The sequence below is a fragment of the Seriola aureovittata genome, chromosome 12 (genome assembly GCF_021018895.1).
Source record: "Seriola aureovittata isolate HTS-2021-v1 ecotype China chromosome 12, ASM2101889v1, whole genome shotgun sequence".
In the NCBI taxonomy this organism is placed as follows: Eukaryota; Metazoa; Chordata; class Actinopteri; order Carangiformes; family Carangidae; genus Seriola; species Seriola aureovittata.
Genome location: NC_079375.1, coordinates 6,605,565 through 6,627,119, shown reverse-complemented (window position 1 = coordinate 6,627,119; position 21,555 = coordinate 6,605,565). Strand labels below are relative to the sequence as shown.

Below are 21,555 nucleotides of genomic sequence, written 5' to 3'. Positions count from 1 at the left end.
AAGAAGAGCAGTGTTTCAAGCTATTAAAGTGATTGTTAGTAACACAAACTGAAAATTAAACAGAATAGTTTTGATTTACTGTTGAATGAAACGTTCATATTTTCAATCCCAGTTTTATAGCCATCCGAAATAAAGGTTATGTTCGGTGTAGTTCATACATAATGATTTAACCATTGTTCATGTCGTATTTGACTGTACTTGCAGCATGTTGAGACGTGGCACCATTTGACTGTTTTCCAGGTACGTCATCGAGCTTCAGACCAAGTTATGGCTCTAAAGATGAACAAGCTCAGCAGCAACAGAGCTAACATGTTGAGAGAGGTCCAGCTAATGAACCGGCTTTCACATCCAAACATACTCAGGTTGGTAACTGAATAAATTATTGATCTAAACAAGTGGGGGGAGCTTACTAAAGATTTTAAGCCAGACTTAAAAATGTGTGAATTTTATTTTGTTTTTTGTTTGTTCTTCTATTGGGAAAGCAGCTTTAAAGCTGCATTTATGTTAATCATTAGACAAAGCAAGCAAAATAATGTGATAATTCTCCACTTTGTTGTTGTAGTTAACTCTTCATGTAACATGAGCTACTTTGTAAAACATGATTAGCCCTGGGAGATTATTGGTAGTGATTTCCTTTTAGCATGTCTAATAGTCAAATCCAAAAGGCCTGTTATGTATCAGTGTATTATAAGACATTCAACAATAAGATGCCAGTAATAACTTGGAATAATCTCGCTTTCATAAATTCACAATAGGCTTATTCTAAGGCTTAACAGTTTAGGTCACTCAGGAACTGCTAATAATAAATGAAGAATAAATCCTCATTATTTCTGTGTAAACAGTGTCACACATTATATTAGTCATTTCCTGTAAAGCTTGCCTCTTTGGTTATAAATTAAATATATTTACTCATATAGTCTGCCTCTGCCTTTACCTCCTCTCTCACTTGTTCATGAGTCTGTGGTTGTGACCTGTTTCCTCTGGGGTTGGCTAGAAACTGTGTCAAACACAGAGCCTATTAACAATGGATTTTCTAAACTGCCAGCTCCTGTTAGAGCTGCAGCAGATGCCCTACAGGCTAAAACTCGAGGAGCACCCGTTCTATCACAAGGGAACAGGACGAGGCTGTGAATGATCACATTCATTTTTTTTTAATGTAGAGATCCTAGTCAATAATTGTTTTGACAAAATGGACATAGCATGATACTGTGTGAGCCCCTTACACCTGGTTCTGTGGCCCTGCAGTTTTAGTGTTGCCTCCTTTTCACATTTTTCAGACTTTGGCTTTAGCAGACACCATTAATGGAAAACCAATTTTTTTAGAAGCACTGCATAATAATGGCTGTGTTTTGTGAGCTGACCAATCACAGTTAAGTGGAGGTGAGACTTCATGAAGCATAGAGAGCTGATTGGCTTTTCCACCTCAATAGCCAAAGCACAGGCAGTCTAATCTTTGGTCAAACTCAATATGCCAAAACCTAAACCGATATGCCGATATGTGTTATTGGTTGGACGTGAATGCAAAATTACTTTTTCTTCATTTTTTTTATCACTGTTAAATGCCCACCAGTTACTTTTAGAAAAGGTTTTAAATGGCTGCTGCTAATTTAGAAATCGGTTAACAGCCTCTTTCATATGCTTGACGAATATAAACCCAGTAGGTCTCTTAGATCTGGTGGGAGTGGTCAGCTAGTAGCTCGTTGTTCTTCTGTGGCTTTAATTGATTCATTTCCCTTCTGCAATTTATGTCCTCTTTTAGAATTTGGGACACCTTGTTACTCCACTTCCACTTTTTTTTGTGGTTGTTATTTTTTGTCTATTTGTATTTTATTTTCTAATTTTATTCCTTTTAATTGATTTTATTTCCTTTTTTATTGTGTTTGTAGCTTGTGGAAAGCACAGTGAATTGCTTCTGTGCTATACTGAGCTAACAGACGCTATAAAAATAAACAGCCTTGTTCTTTATGACTGGAAAATAAAAAGTCAGAAGACAAAATAAAACTTTATAGCCAGTCCACGCAATTTCATTGACACTGACTATGATGCCCCAGAATAGTGTAGTTCTTGCTTTTTGTTGTAAACACTTTCATTCAAATTGACATTCTGCTCCGAGCTCCTAAGTGGGAGAGTGTGTGTTTATGAACGTGCACATATGTGCGTAAATATCTGTGTGTGTGTATTTGTGCACACACACATGCACCGTATCTTTTTACAATGCCATCTTTGTTGAGCATGCCGAGTGGATTGTGTGTCTGTCTGTGTGTTAACAAGCAGGCACTGAGGGGGTCATTGTTAGCTAAAATCTAACAAGGACCCACAAAGTTGACCTTTTCATTGCCTCCTGAATTATGAGGCCTTCAGCGCTCCTCATGAGCAAAGTTGTTTCATATGTTACTCTACACACACGCACGCACTTACACGCACACACACACACACACACACACTCACATCGTTTCACTTTGTTTGAAGGAGTGCATGCGTCCTCTCTGAGTTAAAGATATTTTCCAACCTTTTGGGCTCATGAACCTCGTCAAAAGTAGTAGTAGTAGTAGTAGTAGTGTTGTCATTAAACGAAAAGGCAATTTCTCTCTATTGCTAATGATGGGAAAGGTGGAGGCAGAAATGGATGGAATGCTGATGAACCAACTGAGCTGTTATTTTCCCTCTGTTAACAGACAGTCTCGCAGTAATGGCTTGTGTGGTCTTGCCCAGTGGAGTTTCACATTTTTTCTTAACAGCAGAGAAGGCCATGCAGGTGTTTTGTTAAGACATTTCTACCTTATTTTAATCTAAACTAAACTCTGACCCTACAGAGCAAGTGATTGAACTAGGAAACTCCACCTTTGTCAGATTGTGAAGAAGTAGATAAGACAGATTTAAGTCATTCTATACAAATCAACAACAATTGTCTTGCATTATTCAACAATACCTTCATTTTACGTGTCTTGTGTTGTTTTGTAGGTTCAAGGGAGTGTGTGTCCACGAGGGACAGCTTCATGCTCTGACGGAGGTAGGAGATCACACACAAACACACCATCTCACATTAAAGCAAAAAAAAAAAAAAAAAAGCAATGACGTGTGAGATCAAAGTGTTTCTACTAATGAAAGGTGGGATACGGATAGGCTTAAAATATGTTCCAGTTAGGCTTCTTGTGTCTACTAGTAAATGTGAGCCCTGAGTGTGTGTTTGTATATAATTTCCTACTGTTTTCAGGTGAACATCACGTCATCCATGAACACAACACAGTAACACACCAGTCTGTAATTGTAGGACACCTCAAGAACTGAATGTTCTTATGTATACATAACACTTAGGCCGTGTGTGTCTCTGTAAGAGGGAAAATTTGATACAGGCAGCTAATAAAACTTCCAGAGAGACTTAATGTGAGGACATACACCATTAGAGTGACGGTGAGCAATATCTTCAGGCTGCGCATAACCTATATTTAACCTGTCTATGTTCCTCTGTGTTTCTCTGTGTGTCTGTGAGTGTGTGTGAGGGAGAGACTTTGTGGTTGTAATAGTCATTAATTAGTCATGGAAATGCTTGATTAGCAGTTGATATATTAGATTAATAAAACTTCCCAAGACCACAGGTAAAATTGAAAATTGACCAGTGTAAAAAAAAAAAAAAAAAAAAAAAAAAAAAGATTTTTTATTATTTGACTTTCAGGAAACAGGAAACATTGCTGAATGATGGATTCTAGATATGACAATTATACTAAAATAAAGGAAAATGTCTTGTAGAGCAGAAACTATTAGTTGATTAATTGATAAGTCGATTTGCTGGTTGCAACTTCTCCAGTGTGACAAGAAATTGGTGCTTTTCCTCGTCTTGCATTATAGTAAAGTTTAGACTACTGGTCAGACAAATATATGAAAACATATAAAAACATGAAGATGTCACCCTGGGCTCTGGGGAATTTCGATGAGTATTTTTTTAAATTTTATTTCTGCCCTTTATGCACTAAATGACTAGTCAAGTAAATAATCATCAGATAATCTTGAGTTGCAGCTCAAAGTTCTTGCAATGTTTCCAAGCTGCTTGATTCACAAATTCTGTTTTTTTTATTTAGGGATGATAGTGGTTTTACACACATTCTTTACAGACGCACACACATTCAGTACACTTCAACAGTTCAACCAGTGATTTAAGCTGCATCTCTGCAGACATGCTTGTAATTGAACACACATGCAATGGTCAAACACATGTAAACGTGGACAGACGGTACAAAACATACGATTCATCCCAGTCAGAAGAAAGACCACACTGTTGAACGGCGTTAAAGATCCTTCCAGGCGCACATGTGTGCTTGATTACACTGTTGCGCTGCACAGTGAATTAGCTTATTGTAGCCTTGACAAACAAAGACAAACACCAACCGTCTGCAGTTACAGAAAAGAACGCATTTTAAGAAACTTACATACACACATAACTTTTTTCCTACACTCAAGTTGCAAAGCGAATCCACCTATTGTACGACGCACATATGTGCGTGCTCACTGCGGTTGGTCTTGTTTTCCTGCTGCAGGGTAAACAGATCCTGTTGTGTCATGTCAGGACCTAACTGAATGCTCTGACCCTGTTAGCAGGCCCATGCTGTTTTGTTATCTGACCCCTACTATGAGGCCGTGCTCAGAGGAAATGGAGAATAAAGTTACTGCATGGCCGCAAGCCACCTCACCTTACTCTCTCATGCACAGACGCACATGCAGACACACAGGCACACATAAGTCCAAGTCCAACACAAAAAATAAACAAAACTGTTTGGTGAAGTATCTTTCCCCTAAACATTTACTAAATGAACTTGAAGCCACAGTCCATTGACTGTTAATAAACTTGTTTGTTGCTTTTAACAGTAGGTACAGCCGTAGTTGTACATTTTTATAACACTTTACACTTCTCCAAAACATCTCACATAGTGTAAATAACGTAAAGTATAGCAGGTACAAAGTGTATTATAGGTATATACTTTTTTTATGTCAGGTTCTGCAAGGCCTACTTAGGATAAAACCTATAGGTTTATAAATTGTGTAATAGTTAACTAGCTTGTCAGGACTATTTCACGACAGACTGGCACCAGTATAATGTATCATAGTGAGAAGGAAACCTTGAAGACTCTGTCAGATGTAGAGAATGATTTAAAGTGTTGAACCTTGTTCATGTCTCTGCTGAATCTCAATTTAATGCACCTTATAGGAAATGCTACTGCAATTATAATCTGGGCTAATGGTAAGTCATGACCCATGGCAGGATTATACTGCTGTTTGAAGCTGTTCCCAGCAGCAAACAAAGATTCTTTTGTTTGAGTCTCTCCAGGGTTTTTAACCTGGACCACAGACAGTGAAGCACAGCAATTTCCACTACAGTTGTGACCCGCCGTATGTTTTTCATTTCCTCACCACTCTACATTATACGTGATCAAGCCGAGGCACTTGTGTGGCTGAAACATGTGCTATGTGAAGTAATTACTGCGGTTATCAGTAACTCCACGAATAGGATAAAGCAAATTCCAGGGGAAAATGCCATGCCGGAGTAAGAGGCTTTTTTTTTTTTCGAATGGGATTTTATTCCCATTCAGTTACTTAAAGTTGACACAGCAGGTGCACTCCTCCGCTTAAACCATGTGATTTACATTTTGGACCAGGCACGCACTGCGCTCGCTGCATATTCGATCAATGTGAGGATAAAATCAGCTCCATCTACATCTTAAATGAGATAATAAAGGAAGGAAGTTGGATTAGTCTGAGTTTTAATTGTCTCCAGTGGAGTTTTCCCCAGGCAGACAACAGATGTTGAAATCTGTAGTTGTACTGAGGAATTTGTTGGACAAATACTGTAATCCTCTGACATCTTGAAATGGGGTGTGTATGTGTGTGTGTGTGAGACAGAACATTTGAGGGTACAAGACTAAAGGGAGCTCAGCCTTTTTTGGGGGTGGGGATTTGACTTTGACACTATATGCACAGGTACACAGATCCTTTTACTCTACAAGTCCCCAGACTATTTAAACATTGTGTTACTTTCTTAAGTGATTCCTCAGACTGACGTAGCATTTCAAAATAATAGCAATAAACTATTATCTGATTATCCCATGAGCTGTAATGGACTATTGTCTCTGAGTGGTTGATTAGGATTTAAAATTGAAACAGAACAGCTACTAAGATCATTATTTAGGATTGAAAATTAATACATGTTTCATTACCTTAGACCGTATTTAAATAGAGTACATGGCTGAACATTTTTTCAGGAAAACTGTTGTAGGAGTAAATGATGCAGAATTTAAATTACATGTTAGATAATATCCAGTCACTTATTATTTTTATTAGGGTACACTACACAACTTATTTACACAATTTATCAAATGAGATTTGTTTTTATTGACATTTTTATTTGCGCTGTAACAAATAGCCAAGTCTCTCAGGCAGGGTTCCCTAAAATATAAAAACATTACATGACATACTTACAACAACTTAAGCTTCCTTATTTCTCGCTGACAAGTTTGCATGTTATTGAGTTTAACATGATTTAACATGATAGATTTTCTCTCTCAAATATCCTGGGATCTCATCCAGACTGAACCAATTATTTACTTGTTTCTAAGACTTTTTATTTACAGAAGAATACTTGATTGAAAACTCAACGCAGTCTGTATCTTTTGATGTTGTAACACTTCATCTTTCTGTGGAAGCTGAACCCTGACGGCAGTTTATATTCGATAAGTGGTGGTGTGACTGTGGATGTGAATCTGGAAAAATCATACACAGCTTAGGGTAAATAATGAAATTTGTTATCGTTGAGCTGATACAAAACTAACTGCTTTGGTCTGGTTTCATCTTTTTAAGCCCCTTTCATACAGAGTTCTACATTGTTACAATTTAAGATTAGCAGAAAATTAGAATGAATCTGACCAGAAGCCCAGTTTATTGAGTTGCGTGAAGAAGTAGAGCCCTCCTCTCTTCACCATCAGCGCCCTTTGTCCTAATTCTGTGCTTGTCAGCCATAACCAATAACCAGAACTAAACCAGACCATCTCTTTATCCCATCTCAGCTCTCCCTAGTTAACCACTGTTGTTCGTGATATCCGACATGGGATTTAGTGTCGTCTGTGTGTGTTTGCATGCAAGCGGAAAGGTCAGACAAGTTCTTCTGGATCAAAGCTGACAGGCGCAGTAAAGGACCCTCCCAGCCCACTGAGCTGATTTGCCCTCTTGGCTGCCCACTCTTCGGCCTGAACGATGGTCAGAAGGTCCACATTCATGTAGAGCAGCTGCTCTGTAGAGATCAAGCCAAATTTTGTTCAGCCAGTTGTTTGATACCCCTGCCAGCCTGCCAGGCAGACAGGTAGGCTGTCTGTAGCCATCGGTCGTCAGGCAGTTGGTTCGCAGAATGAAGTTAAGCAGTACCTTTGATGTAGTTTGTCTGTATATTTTTAGCCAGGTAGTGAGCGAGTTAGTCAGCACACCACTTGACCAAGTAATTCTCAGGTCTGTTGTTTCTGTCACTGAGAACAGAGAGTTATGTTGCTATGATGAGAGTTGTCACACCAACTGAGTTCAAACTTCTCACATTTAATTCCTGTGAGAAGTAATTTGACATCTCCTCACATTTAATGTCACTAATAAATTAGTATACGTAATGAGCTTTATGGCACATTTTTTTCTGTAGCTGTTAACATTCAAATTTAAACAGTTTCCTAGATTCATTTCTTTTACCCATCACCAACCTTTTTACCCTCTGAATATGTACGTATATCCTCACCTTTGAACACTCTGAACCCTCTTTGGTGACTAGGGTGTGGTTAAGGTTAGGGAATATTGTGGTTATGGTTGATCAAAAAGTGTAAACGTTAATTGCAGATCTGTGATGGGACACAAACTCTGTTTATTTATGCCTTGTTGCATAAAGGACACACTAATTCCTGAACTGACATCGCATGTTTGCATTGGATGTAAATCAGGTGCAGAGGAGCAGAATTATCCAGCATGAATGTAATGACTCAGAAAAAAAAATGATGTTCTAACTCTCCCTCTTCTTAAATCTACTGTTGCTGTGGCTTTATGAAAGCCCTTGACTGTTGAAGACTTTGTGAAGCTTGTGAGTGGTGTGGATGCGGAACAAATGAAAACATGTTTCTCACTGTTTGTCGTAGGTCTGCTTGTAAAGCACTACGTTCATGTGCTTGAGTGCCAATATGGCGTATTCACCTGTTCATTCATTTGTGCGTCGATCTCTCTCTGTCTCCAGTACATCAATGGCGGAAACCTGGAGCAGCTTCTCGACAGCAACAAACACCTGACTTGGCCCACCAGGGTGAAACTGGCCAGCGAGATCGCCAGCGGTCTGGCCTACTTGCACTCTAAAGGCATATTCCACCGAGACCTCACCTCCAAGGTTAGCTAGCCAGACAGGCTAATTGGTCATTAAGAGGAGAAACCGTAGCTAAAAATAAGACTACAGCTCTGCTTGTGTCCCCAGCACGACAAAGCAGTGGCTGTACATTTGTATTTTTTATGTGTATGTATAATATTTTTGCTATTGTATTGTATTAAATTAGCATCACTTGAAAAACATCTTTTAACATTTTTACATTTTAACAACATATCTTTTCAAGAAGTCTGTTGAAAAAATTTCTTGAAAGCATTTTGTGTTGAGAAGAATACAGTGTTATTAGTTCAAATGTTGATTTTGTGTTTACCCTCCTCAGTAGTATTAGATGGCCCAGGACTTTTGTACTTAAGATATTCAAATATTAGCTGGTTTTTGACAGCTCTTAGTGCATTAATACTGTTTGGTGACTAGAATATGAAGCGACCTCTGGACGTCAGACTTGGAGTTTAGATTATATTATAGATATTCGTGTCTTGACACACTTATCTGTTCTTGTAGTCTTAGACCTGCTAACCTCTCTGTACGGAACACAGCGTCACTGTCAGATGTGATAATCTGTACCAGGCAGCCTCTAGTTTTCCAACTTGACCCAGAGCCATGTTGGCATGGAGCAGGGACAGTACGCACTCTGCTGTAAACCCTTCATTCATTGCCTGTGTAAGATTATAGGTGGTCATCTGCAGAAGAATATGAAAGTGCACAGAAAAATGTAAGGAATGCTTTTAAGTGAAATCTTTCACTGGAACAGATAAGAGAACAACATGCTGATACTGGGGGTTGAATAATGTTTTCATAGCCTTTCTAGATTATAGTTCCTCAAATTAATACAAAGTGCTCATGACTCATACCTCCGTCCTGAAAGTCAATAAACAGAGCAGCTTTCCCTCTTTTTCTTTATATTTTATTTCATGCTTTATACTTTTTCCAAACACTCTCTCCTTCCAACTGTTACTTTATCCTGTGTTATAGATATGCTGTATTTTTAGGGAGCTACATATTGATGTACCCTTCCTTTATAAAGGAGTGATAAGATATAAATTTACAAAGTTTAGAGGAAATACCCATGCCCAGTTAGGCATTTGCACAGAGACATATTCACAGCACTTACAGTTGACTACATAATGCCACATAGTACAAGGAGTGAAGGGCGAGGTTCAGCTCAACTCAGTATCTGTGGCTGCCAAATGTCAGTTTAACTGTAATGTTACGCAAGGTTGTGCAGATGATGTCAGGATGCAGGTACTTTTCTGTACAGCTTCATTTCAACACTGCTTGGATAATATTGCAGCAAATGGTAACTGTTGAGTTAGAAATAGCTCCTTTTAGAGTGAAGAGGAAGAGTCCAAACCTTATAGGAATGCATATTGAAATGTCTTGTTGGTTCCTCTTTTCTGATGTACACAGAATAACAATGTACAGTGAACTATTATTGAAGGCTTAAGTCCAAGTTCAACTAGGAAGTGGAGGTCTGACTGATGTTGCCAAGCCCACAAAGTGTTGTTTTTTTTTTAATCCCCCTGTGTTGCAACTTCCTCAACTAAATGTGTTAATGGTGATAATGTTTTTCTGTGTTCACAGAACTGCCTGATCAAATGTGATGACAACGGCTACACAGCAGTGGTGGGAGACTTTGGCCTGGCCGAGAAGATCCCCACTAATCTGTAAGGAGTATTACACTGATCACTGCTCTACATACATATACCCAGTGTTACATCCTTATTAGTTAATAAATGATAACATCTAATCAAACCTAATGAGTATGCAGAGTGAAAAGAGGCTGCTCAATGTGTTAAAATTGTTGGGAAATTATCACCCAACTCTGACAGAGCTTTGTAGCCTCTTGTAGCTGTCTGTTTTAATTTGTGTGGTTGTGTCACAGCTGTTCTTGTCCATTGTAGGCAGCTATTTCCTGCAAAAAAAAAACCCTCTCTGAATACCTCATGTACACCACCTGCCAATCATCAAACAGCAAACAGTTAGTGAGTGGCTGATGAACAAAGTCGAGCATGTATCAGTTAAAGCCCCAGATATATTCCTCAGAAAACCAGAGCTGAAAGGAGAGTGAATATTGGACGACAGATGATACATGACTCACAGTGAATGCTAATGATGTTCTGTGCCTGCTTGCTTTATAACTACACAGTTGTTTTGTTAATAATTTAGCAGCAATAGCTTAATAAATCTCATTAACACTTTAAAAAGAAACCTGTCAAAATATGGAGCGTTACATCTGGTGCAGATACAGATCATCAGCACAGGTGTGATCATTTTCTCCATGCTTGTTCTCCACTTGAATGTTTTCTTTTCTGTTTTTGCTGTTGTGATTTTTCCCTCCTCCTCAGACCAGGCGCAGGGTTATTTATTAACACATGGGTCAGCCACTAACATTAACTGCAGGCTGCACAGATTACATTCTGTGCTTTAGTGTTTTGATAACAGGAGGATACTATCAGTGCAGGGCTCTAGTTTCTAATGCTGCAGCAGCACACAGAAGGAGGGGCCTTGTCTTAAGGAGCAGAGTGGAATACACTTACATAAAATGATTGTATGTCTTTGCATGAGGAGGTGGGCATGCAAACATGTTTGAATAATGCACAGAATATAGCCACACTTTAAACTCACACGATTTGTGTGATTTGTCAGGAAATGACACATTTTCTTTGCACACAAAGATTTGAGATGCAAGCTCTCTGTCACCCAGTCTAAATCTAAACAGAGCAACAGCTACAGAACTGAAAGGATTAGAGAGTAAAGATTCTTTATACACACCATCTACCGTCTTTTGAAAACAGATTGAAGCCTGGTACGATTTAAAGCTGCAGTTATGCTTTAGCTAGAGGGTAAACACACAGAGCAAGAGGCTAATTCTGACCAGACTTGGCTTAGTTTTCATATTTGCCTGTTTGCACTGTTGTCTTGTCTCAGCTTCTTTTATCTATCAGGTTGTTCATATTAACATTACAAAGTCAGTCTGGAGAAATGACTTCAAAATCTCTCAAACATACTTTTTTTATTAAGTGCTAACACATCAACACAGGTGCAATAGCAGGCAGTTATTGGAAAGCCCACCCTTGTGTTTTTTCCTCCTGCTGCTTACATCTTTTATTTACACATAACATGGACAGGGTCAGGTCAGGGGTCACCTCCTGGTGCTGCACTTGGCCAGAAGAGGATTAATTCAAACCAACGTTTCTCCAGCTCGAAAAGGTTTACACACAAACTGATAGTGAATATGCTCTGACTTTTCTTCAAGCTAGATGCTCTGTGTAAACATGGTGTTATTATATTACTCAACCAGGAACACAGAGTCCAGGAGTCAGCTCAAAGCCTCTCAAGTTGCTTGAACTTTCTGGCGCGGATGACTTCCTCATTTTGATGACATGTTGCATATAATCTGTCAAACGTGTGTGTGTGTGTGTGTGTGTGTGTGTGTGTGTGTGTGTGTGTGTGTGTGTGTGTGTGTGTTGTGTGTGTGTGTGTGTGTGTGTGTGTGTGTGTGTGTGTGTGTTGTATTCAGTGCTGAGGGAGAGAAGCTCTCGGTTGTCGGTTCTCCTTTCTGGATGGCTCCAGAGGTGCTGAGAGATGAACCCTACAATGAGAAGGTAAAGTCACCAGCTTTGACCTTTGACCAAGTAGTGGTATTAGTAAAGATGATTTGGAAAATAAACTCAAATATACTAAACATTAGATTAGTTTGCTTTGTAACAAAGGTTGGAAAAACTAGAAAGAATGTAGGATTTAGAGAGTTGTATTACAGACAGGAAGGAAAGAAACTAAGGTAAGAAGTAAATTAATATTAGGGAATTTCCAGAATGAAGAAAAACTTAAACAGTTTGAATTTATCTGTGTTTGTGTTCATTTTTGTGTCTATCTATTTTTAGGCCGACGTATTCTCCTATGGAATAATCTTGTGTGAGATCATTGCAAGGATCCAGGCTGACCCTGACTTCCTACCCCGCACGGAGGTGACTACTCATCTCACCTCTTTCTCACCCGTGTTGTTTGCTTTGTATACAGGTTGATCTCTTGGTATCCCATAATCCTCACCCTGTTTACACCGTCGAACATTCACATGACACACATGCAGCTGAAATGTTTGTCCATCTGATTCTGCTGAAATTATAACTGAACTTTAAATATTTAGAAGTAGTTCATTTGCTGTACCTTGCCTTGTATTTTAGTTTCATATGGGAAGTGATACTCACAAGTTTATATTTATATTAACTTAACAATCTTAACTAATGTGAATATAGATTGTCAGATACTTGGTTCAGTGCACACAGTTGTCGTCTTATTAGCAGCTAAGAACTTCTACAGTTTAGTTTACAAACTTATTGTAACTTCCATTGAAAATACAAAATGTAAGTTGTTGAAATCTGCAGAAACCCTAATGTGAAATCATGCCCACAGTCTGTGTTGTTAAAGATTTGGGGTGGAATAATCAGTCTAATGTAGGCTTCCTTACCTGCCATGCAGAACTCAGTGTGAATTCAAAAGCATGATAACTGTTAAATAGGATCATCCCTTGCATTGCCGTGTGGATTGAACATTTAAACCAGGCTTTACCAGAGAATCCAAGCTCAGAAATGAGACTTTGGTTATTAGACCTTGATAGTCCACTTGGCAGTCAGCAGGACCATGTCAGAGGGATTAGTTTGATGTGAAGCTGGCTTTGGCACAAGAGTAACAGTGAGTAAAACATCTGATGAAGCTCTGCCTATCGCTTTATCTTTCTTGTCAGAGAGGTAACTGTGAATTTCCTGTTTAACTTTCATACTGTATATTCAAACCTCTTTGTCTCTCCCTCTTGAGCAGAACTTCGGCCTGGACTACCACACGTTCCAGCACATGGTTGGAGACTGTCCGCCTGACTTCCTCCAGCTGGCTTTCAACTGCTGCAATGTGAGCCCACCACACTCCTGTCCTGACCACTCTGTGTCCGTTTTTTTCTCAAATCGGTATAGTGATATTTGATAAGGTGTTCATGACAAGCTTTTCTAAATCCAAGACACGTGTGTGTCTGCCGCGGTTGTTTCTACAATTTCTTCTGTTTCATTTTTAATTTCTTAAGTAACTTTTATTTTAGTCATCAGAAATAGAGGGGCAATCTGATTATGCGAATAATCTGATTTAGCTCACTATCCAGGGGGTCTTCTATTCTCCAAAAGCTGGATCAGTTACTTGGCAGACTGACCTTTTCACAACATCCATACACTGATTTGTTGTTAAATTGATTAACTGATGAAATACGGAGTAAAAGGAATAATAAGTAGGTCAAACCAACCATAACAGATATGTTTAGATATGAGATTTATCCAGTTGTAATGCTCAGACTGGAATTGTGATTTTTTTTTATTCTCTATTATAATTACAAACCACAGAGGATGAGAGCATTAAAGTTTTTAGAGCACCCTGCTGATTGAGCCGAGATTGGCTCCCTCCATCCCTGCTCATCCTTGTCTGTTGTGATGCTTTTATCATCCTTGTCTCCCTTATTTTCAATCCAAGTCGTTCTCCAGAGAACCCCTGTCTGAATTTCATTTTTTAAATAGTCAGTGTTACAGATTCTTTCTTGGATCTGACTCCAGTCTCTTTGCACTTCGTAGTTAGCTTTGTGTCCTCGTCTTTTAGCCACATTTTTTCCCCCCATCTTGTTTTCCACTTTCTTTCTCCCTCCCTGCAGCCTGTCTCCCTTCTCCATCTCCCCCCTCTTCCACACAATCTATCTACCTCTCTTAATTCCTCACAATTTTCTATTCTTTTATCTTCAACTTCAGCCCCAAGTGTTTCTCCTTCCTCCCATCTCACATTTTGAACATCAGTATATCCCTGTTCAAAGAAAGACCACCCAGATACTTTTGCTAAAGACATCTGAAAATGTAACTGACACAATGAGTAGCTCCAATAACCTCCAGGAAGGAGGTTATGTTTTCACCCATCTATTTATTTGTCAGCAGGATTACACAAAAAATACTGAACCGATTTGGACCAAACTTGGTGAAGGAATGGGGCGCAGGCCGGGGAAAACCCATTCACTTCTGAGACGGATCCAGATCATTTACTATGAATTTGAATTTTTTTCTCTGAAGCCTGGTGTACATTGTTGGACATTGGCCTTGGCAGATGTCTGCCTCTTTGCTTTATGTTTGCATTTGTACCACTACCATTCGTCCTTTGTACCATATCACAAAGGAAACTCAGTGTCAAGGCTTGTGGAGGCATAAGCTCTGGTGTTGTTTGTTTATGTAAATTATACGGTTAGGTAATTATGTTAATATTTTATTATGTTTCCCTGGTAATAACCTAATATGGTCAGTCTATCTCTGACTCTACACTACGTCACCATGTATAAATCACTAATTCTTTTTACATGTCTTCATTTCCTCCTCCTCCAGATGGACCCTAAACTCCGTCCATCCTTCCCAGACATCGTCAGGCACCTGGAGGAGATTCTTGCTCGCCTTAAAGTTGAAGAGATGGAGCAGGAGTGTGTCCCGCTCAGTGGGGACAACGACAAGAAGACTATACCCAAAGGTATCGGCACTGTACAAAATCACATAAAGTCATTTCCGCTTTAGCTTTACAGTCTTTAAAAGTCAGCTCCTATTGTTTACAAGAGGATGCTAGTAAATTCCTGTCAAAGGAAAGTGGTCGGAAGGGAACTGGCAACAGAAGCCTATACAGGCTCTGCTTGCACTCTATAATCTAGTCCGATCACCAACCAGTGAGCTAGTCAATATTTTAATTGTTCTCCAGTCAGTGGTGAGCCTGACAGAAACCCATTTCCTCACCATTTACTCTTGCAAAGCAGTGTTGATTCCATGTTTGTCCACTTAGTCAGTAATAAGCAAAATGTTTACACTGTCCTCTCCCAGAGAAACCTAACCTAGGTTTAGTCAGACAGTCAGGAGAGTAATATCCCTACTTCTACTGTGATATTTGTATCCCCTGTTCTTTGCACCCTAGTAAGTTATTCATGGAGCATTTTTGCAACACGAGTGCTGGCCCAGAATCCTTGGTTACTGATAATATAAACTTCATCTTGTCTTGAAGAGGAAAACTGGTCTGAGATCAACATTCCTATTTTCAGATACCTGATCCATGCAGGCCCAGGTTTCACTTCTAATTTGGTCCAGCGAACAGCCGCCTGCACGTCTGACCATCATGAAGTCAGGAGGCTGTAATGTTTTTGTTTAGACGAGCCAAATGGCTCCTTTTCCTCAGAACAACACTGTATGAAGAAGGAGAGCACGAATATATGACGTCACGGGATGCAGGGTAGATTTACATTAGTTACAAATGTGGTTTGTTTGATCTGCTGTTGTGTTGTAGACGGAACACATAAAACACAGTCCGAGCCTGTTGACAGAAGAAATACCCCTCATGAATCTATTATTGTGTGGAAAACATAACTTGGATCTGGCTCCTCGTCTGCTGTCGTTTGTAATGTCATGAACTTCTCCGGCCCCCTCCCTCTCTGTCCACCTCCGACTATTTATGCGCTTATGTGAGCAAAGTATGTTTCTAAACAATGTGAACAATCGCTGGAAACTTGAGTTTGCAAGACTTTCGCTTTTTCTTTTTTCTCTGTTTCTGTTTCTGTCATCCTCAAATCCATCATTTTCCAGGACTTTATTGGCACTAATACTTATTATTATATGAAGTTTATGAAAAAATTTAAAGTCAACAAACTTAAGAGAAAACAATCTGCTGTAGTATCACAGGAAACATTTGAAGAACAGGGACTCCAGGAACTCATAGCCACTCTATGCAGGATTGAGCCTGTAGTGCCACCTAGTGGTTACATTAGATTATCACTATGAAAAAGATATCTAACTATGACTGTTAATTTTGCTTCAAAGTCAAAGATACACTTCTAGACTTATATCTACTAGATTTCACTTCAGGATGTCACAAAACGATGCTCTGTCTTTTTGTTCAAGGTGAAAAGATCCAAGGCTTCAAGCGGCTGAACCCTCTCGGTTTCCAGGATGACAAAATCCCGCCGAAATCACCCCGTCCCCGGCGCAACATCTGGCTCAGCCGCAGCCAATCAGACATCTTCTCCTGCAAACCAATAAGAAAAGTCAACGTCCAGGACCCTTACTATAACCCACCCACTACTCAGCGAGCTTCCAAAGCCCGCAAGATCAACCCGTTCACCGCCCGAGAGGACCTGTGTGGGGGCAAGATCAAGTTTTATGATGTGCCCAGCAAGTCTGTCTTCTCGCTGGTGTTTGACCTCCACTCACCTCCGGGGAGTGTGTTCAGTAACCAGCCACCTGCTCATGGACCTGTGGGGCCGCAACAGGAGGCGTCTTACTACTGGCAGCAGCTGCCAGGAAGACAGTGCCACTCCTTACCGGTGTCCCCCCAACTGCCCCGCTCCGAGGTCTTCCACCTCGCTGCTGCTGTCAGCTCCAACAACAATGGGTCTCTTACCTGTAACTCCAGCCAGCTGTCCACAACGCTTCCAGGTGAGTTGTCTGATGAGGACATGTACATGGCTCTTGGCGGGTGGTGGCAGCGGGAAGCTGTTGCTAACCAAGGAACTAAGACACAGGCATAGATTTATTTTAAAAGAATCTACCACTAAAAAAATATACAACTTTGAACTGTGTTTGTGAAGTTTGCACAAATCTAATTTCTATTATTACCAAATATGTTGTTGATTAGGCAAATTTGCTCCTTAAAAAAAAAAAAAAAATATATATATATATAAATATTAGAAAATAAGAGGTATTCAATATGTCATGCTGGCATCTGTTACTCTGTGACACTGTCAACACATGAAGCAATAACTCAAGAACGATTCATGGTAGAAACTTCATACTTGCAACACAGGTACGCTATGTGGAGTAGATGATCTGTTTAGATTTCGGTGTCCTTTGCTGCATAAATATGCATACTAAAGGGACTTTTTTTGAAACTCGATTCTTGATGACAAACTGCTGGTACTTGCATACGTGTCTTGTTTTTTTTTTTTTTTTTTTGTCATTGAGATCATGGCAGGACACCAGGCAATGCAAGTGCATCTTGTTAAGATATATAGTGTTGGAAAAACAAAGATAACCTAAACATTGCTTCGATGTATTTGGTAAAGTAGAATAGAAAATTATTTATGATTAAAAGTAATATAAAATAAATACAGTTCAACTTAAAACACCTCTAGTAACATAACAAGATGTGGTTGGAGTCAGCTGATGCCTAATGTAACTAGAAAAGCTCATAGCTGCATTTGACACTGATAAGAGATGCTACACATGATGGCAAACACTTGATTAGTGATTTAAAATGAAGCGTGGCAGTTCATCCCAGAGATGATGAAGATGATGATGATGATGATGATGATGATGATGATGATGATGATGATGATGGGGTGTCCTGTCTTTTGGTCCATTCCTTGTTCATCCTTGAGATTTCCTCCTCTTGAAAAGCACTTCTATGGCCTTGAAACAGATCAGCCCTGCTCTCCTGGCTGCTGCAGACATTTATGTTTATTTGTCAGTAATCAACTTAGAAATCTGAAGGAAACATATGAGATGCTTCGTACTAGATTAAGCAATGAGTTGTTTTCCTTAGCAGAAAAATGCATGCAGCAACTCACATTGTTTTTGTGTATAATTATGCAGAAGTTATATATTATAAGTTTTTGTTGCCTTAATTTACAGTACTTATATTATTTTAGTTTACTGCTTTAGCTCTGATACGAGTTTATACTTTGCCAACATAAATAATTTCCGAAATCATATAATAATGGTGAATTTGTCCTTGTTTTTACTGTTGCTCTTTTTTCTGCTCTTTTCTGTTTTCCTTTTTCCTATTTTAACACTTATATTACTGTCCTTACTTTTTCTCTCCTCTCTTTCCTGTTTTGCCTCTTTTTGTCTTTTCTTTTTTTTCCCCCTCAGCGCCTAACTCCAGGTCTGACGCCGGCCTGACTGGAAATGACATCCGACAGAAAGCGTTGCTGGGCGGCTGGGCGAAGAAATACGTCGTGGTTGAGATCCCACCTTACTGCAGGCAGAGAGGAGGGGAGGACGATGGAGAGGTCGAGGGTAGGAAGGAGGGAAACAAGGAGGACTTGTTGGGGGAGAGCTGGTCAACGCTGGTCCCCAGCAGCGAGAGGGAGGGCGGGGAGGCGATGGACTGCTCCTGCAGCCTGGAGGCAGAGGAGGAAGGAGAAAGAGGGACAGACACCTGCCCGATGTAACAGATTTAAACCCAAACACTCACATGAAGGAGGCGGTGAGGAGCATGTGCCGGTTATTGGACAAGAGACGGGGACTCGGACTCCTGACTGTGAGGACATGGACAAGAATTTTTAAAAGTAGACTGACGGACCGGGATGCATTTCAAAGATTTTGGATAAATATAACGTAAAAAGAAAAGTAAAACCACTTGATTTTTATCTATCAAGTGAATGTATCACATGTTCAATAAATCAAACACAACTGAATTTAGATAAATAAATATTTTTCAAAGCTGTTATCACCCAGGTGTGACAGAACAAGGTGTTAGCACAAAAAAAAAAGCTTTTATCAACACGGTGGACACTCGGAATAGAGATTATTTTTTTGAAAGGTTGTTTATATTTACTATTGTGAGATGATGTAGATTTTTTTCCTTGAAAGTTTCATATATTAGGCGCCTTGTCTATGATAAGGGGCACTGAAGATCCCTTGTGTTGTGTATGTGTGAGTGTCTAAAAATCTGAAATGTGTTTTGATACTTTCCCCTTTTGTTAGACAAGTACTTTTTAAACTAAATCAAAAAACATTGTCCACATCCTTCGGATAAACGAGGCCGTGCGCTGACATTCAGTGGAAAGAATTAGAGATGATTCGTAATAAATGTGTGCCTCAAACACAAACACGCATTAGACAGATGGTGAATCTCAAACCATCCCAGCAACCTCAAACCTGACTGCAGCAGTGAAATATTTTACAACAACATGCCTCCTCGAACTATTTCACGGGAAACTCTGCCAGTTTATGAAGGAGATGGTTTTAGGATTTTAAGGACTTAAAGTACATCAGTTTGGTTGCTACTTGATGACATAGGCCATAAGTGCCACAGATGAAGCAAGCCAACACCCTTCAGCAGTCAAAGCATTCGTGGGCAGTGTTGCCGCATTTGAAGCCGAGCCACCAATTTCATTCGTCAGTATTTACGAGTTTTCAAAACAGCCCCCTCTTGCAACTCTAAACGCACGATGATGATTGTCAAAAAATAAAGCCAAAAGACAAACTGTTCGCTCCAAAGCGGCCGATGTTCTGCAAAAGTTACGTAGTCTTGCTTTAAAGTCAAAATTGAAATTTCTAGAAACTGGAGGCTCCTTTAAGATGGGAGATCAATCTCATGTGGAACTTGTAGCTAAAGATAAACATAAAGGCCAGCAGTAATGTGAATTATACTGTATATGAACCATACAGTTTACACAAAAAAAGATAATTCACGGTGTCAAAATACTGCAAATGAAACAGTGTCATGAAACAAACTGATTAATGCTGAAACTCCACACACACACACACACACACACACACACACACACACACACACGTAATCGTCTAAAAAGCTGCCACAGGCTCATTTTTTGAACATGATGTTGGGGCTTAGATGACTGCAGGCCCAGGCTTTACTGGTCTCCCTGTGGCGTATAATGTACCACTGGTACACATGTACTGCCCCGCGCATTTCCTTAAAATTCAGTGTATATTTCCTTGTTAGTGGAGCACATTTCATTAAAGTCTCTGATACTCCGAAAAACACTCTCTAATGAGGTTGCTGCTAACATTTGATTGAATTTTTATTTCAATAAATTGGTGGTCTCATGACATTTTCTACTATTATTAACACGCTCCGATGAATGTCTTAAACAGATTTGGTGTCAGACTTCCTGTTTGATCGTCACTGTGTTCTGTTGTCCACTTCCTGTGCTTCACAGGTGTGGAAGGGGTGAGACTGCAGAGTTGAATGTCACAGGTTAAAGCATTTCTTCAGCTTTAATGAGAGTCTCATCTGGAAGGTGTGTTGCATTATAAAATTAGATTTTTACTCATTAAACATGATGAACCGCGTTTGCCTCTGCTCCAGCACTTGTGTATTGATCCTGATGTTACTCTCTGCTGATCTCCGTCTGTTCACTCCAATAGGAACTAAAATGCACTTGTACAGTGATCTCCTCTTAACTACTCGTCTCAACTTTCTATGCAACAAATGTAACTTTCACCACACTGTTTTACAGGATAAAGGATCTAATTTGATATTTATGAGAAAACATTTTTAATGTCTTACCTTTGTATATTTATGTAAAAAGTTTGTGTTACCTCCCTCGATGAAATACAGATTGAAATGTTTTTGCTGATCGAATAACGGAGCTTCCCTGAGTTTTCCTTGTGTTCGTCTCTTAGTCTTTTCTTCAGGATGATTTCGGTGAACCTTCAGTGAAAATCGTATATGTTTTAAAATAAATGTGAAACTTTTGCTTTCAGGTTTGATTAGCAAGTTCTGAGACTGAAGTCATCATGTGGACGACTGGTGTCAAAAGATCCAGACTTTACATCCTGATCAAGTGTCAAGATGGTTTCTCCAGGTAAGAAATATATGACCAGTCTACTTAGACCAGCTTGGCCCTGGTTTGTACCCCAAATTAGTAATCCCTGAGAGTCACAGGGCGAAGTGTTTGTTTTTGATTACACAACTAGAGGAAATTTCAATCTGCTAATTAATTTTCATACTGTGTAGGATTAAATAAGTAAACAGCTGTTGGAGGACTATATGGATAGAAAGACTTGGTCGTGTTTTAGTGTGTCAGGACCTGACCACCGCACCTGCTGCTATCTGGTTAGTTTCTGTCCAACCAGATAGCAGCAGCAGTGTCTGGTTTACCCTCTAGCATCTTTAAACTGTTTCTCTTTGTGATGTTACAATATAATGTGACGATATGACTGTTGGTGTATTTCAAAACATATTTATACACAAGATCATTTCTAAAAATAACAACAGTAACATTGATATGTTGACCAAACTAGTATTAAAAAACATGAAGATACACAATTAAAGGACCATACCAGTGGTTCTGCGTATCTTAGTCCATCTCCTGCAGATCAGATACTGACCATTTTTTGTGTTTTAATCATTTTAATGTATTTAACCTTAAG

The 21,555-nt window shown here is 39.4% G+C and overlaps 1 protein-coding gene across 1 annotated transcript in view; it reads left to right on the top strand.

Annotated features, from left to right (window-relative positions):
* tesk2 (testis associated actin remodelling kinase 2) overlaps positions 1-20,767 on the top strand; it is a 30,099-nt gene extending 9,332 nt beyond the window's left edge. Inside the window, exons 4-13 of the mRNA XM_056391700.1 lie at positions 241-362; positions 2,962-3,010; positions 8,249-8,395; positions 9,971-10,053; positions 11,910-11,994; positions 12,274-12,357; positions 13,208-13,294; positions 14,788-14,926; positions 16,336-16,869; positions 18,304-20,767. Coding sequence (XP_056247675.1) covers positions 241-362; positions 2,962-3,010; positions 8,249-8,395; positions 9,971-10,053; positions 11,910-11,994; positions 12,274-12,357; positions 13,208-13,294; positions 14,788-14,926; positions 16,336-16,869; positions 18,304-18,605 — 1,632 coding nt within the window. The 3' untranslated portion in view covers positions 18,606-20,767. The remainder of the gene's footprint in view (positions 1-240; positions 363-2,961; positions 3,011-8,248; positions 8,396-9,970; positions 10,054-11,909; positions 11,995-12,273; positions 12,358-13,207; positions 13,295-14,787; positions 14,927-16,335; positions 16,870-18,303) is intronic.
* The last annotated feature ends 788 nt before the right edge of the window (positions 20,768-21,555 follow it).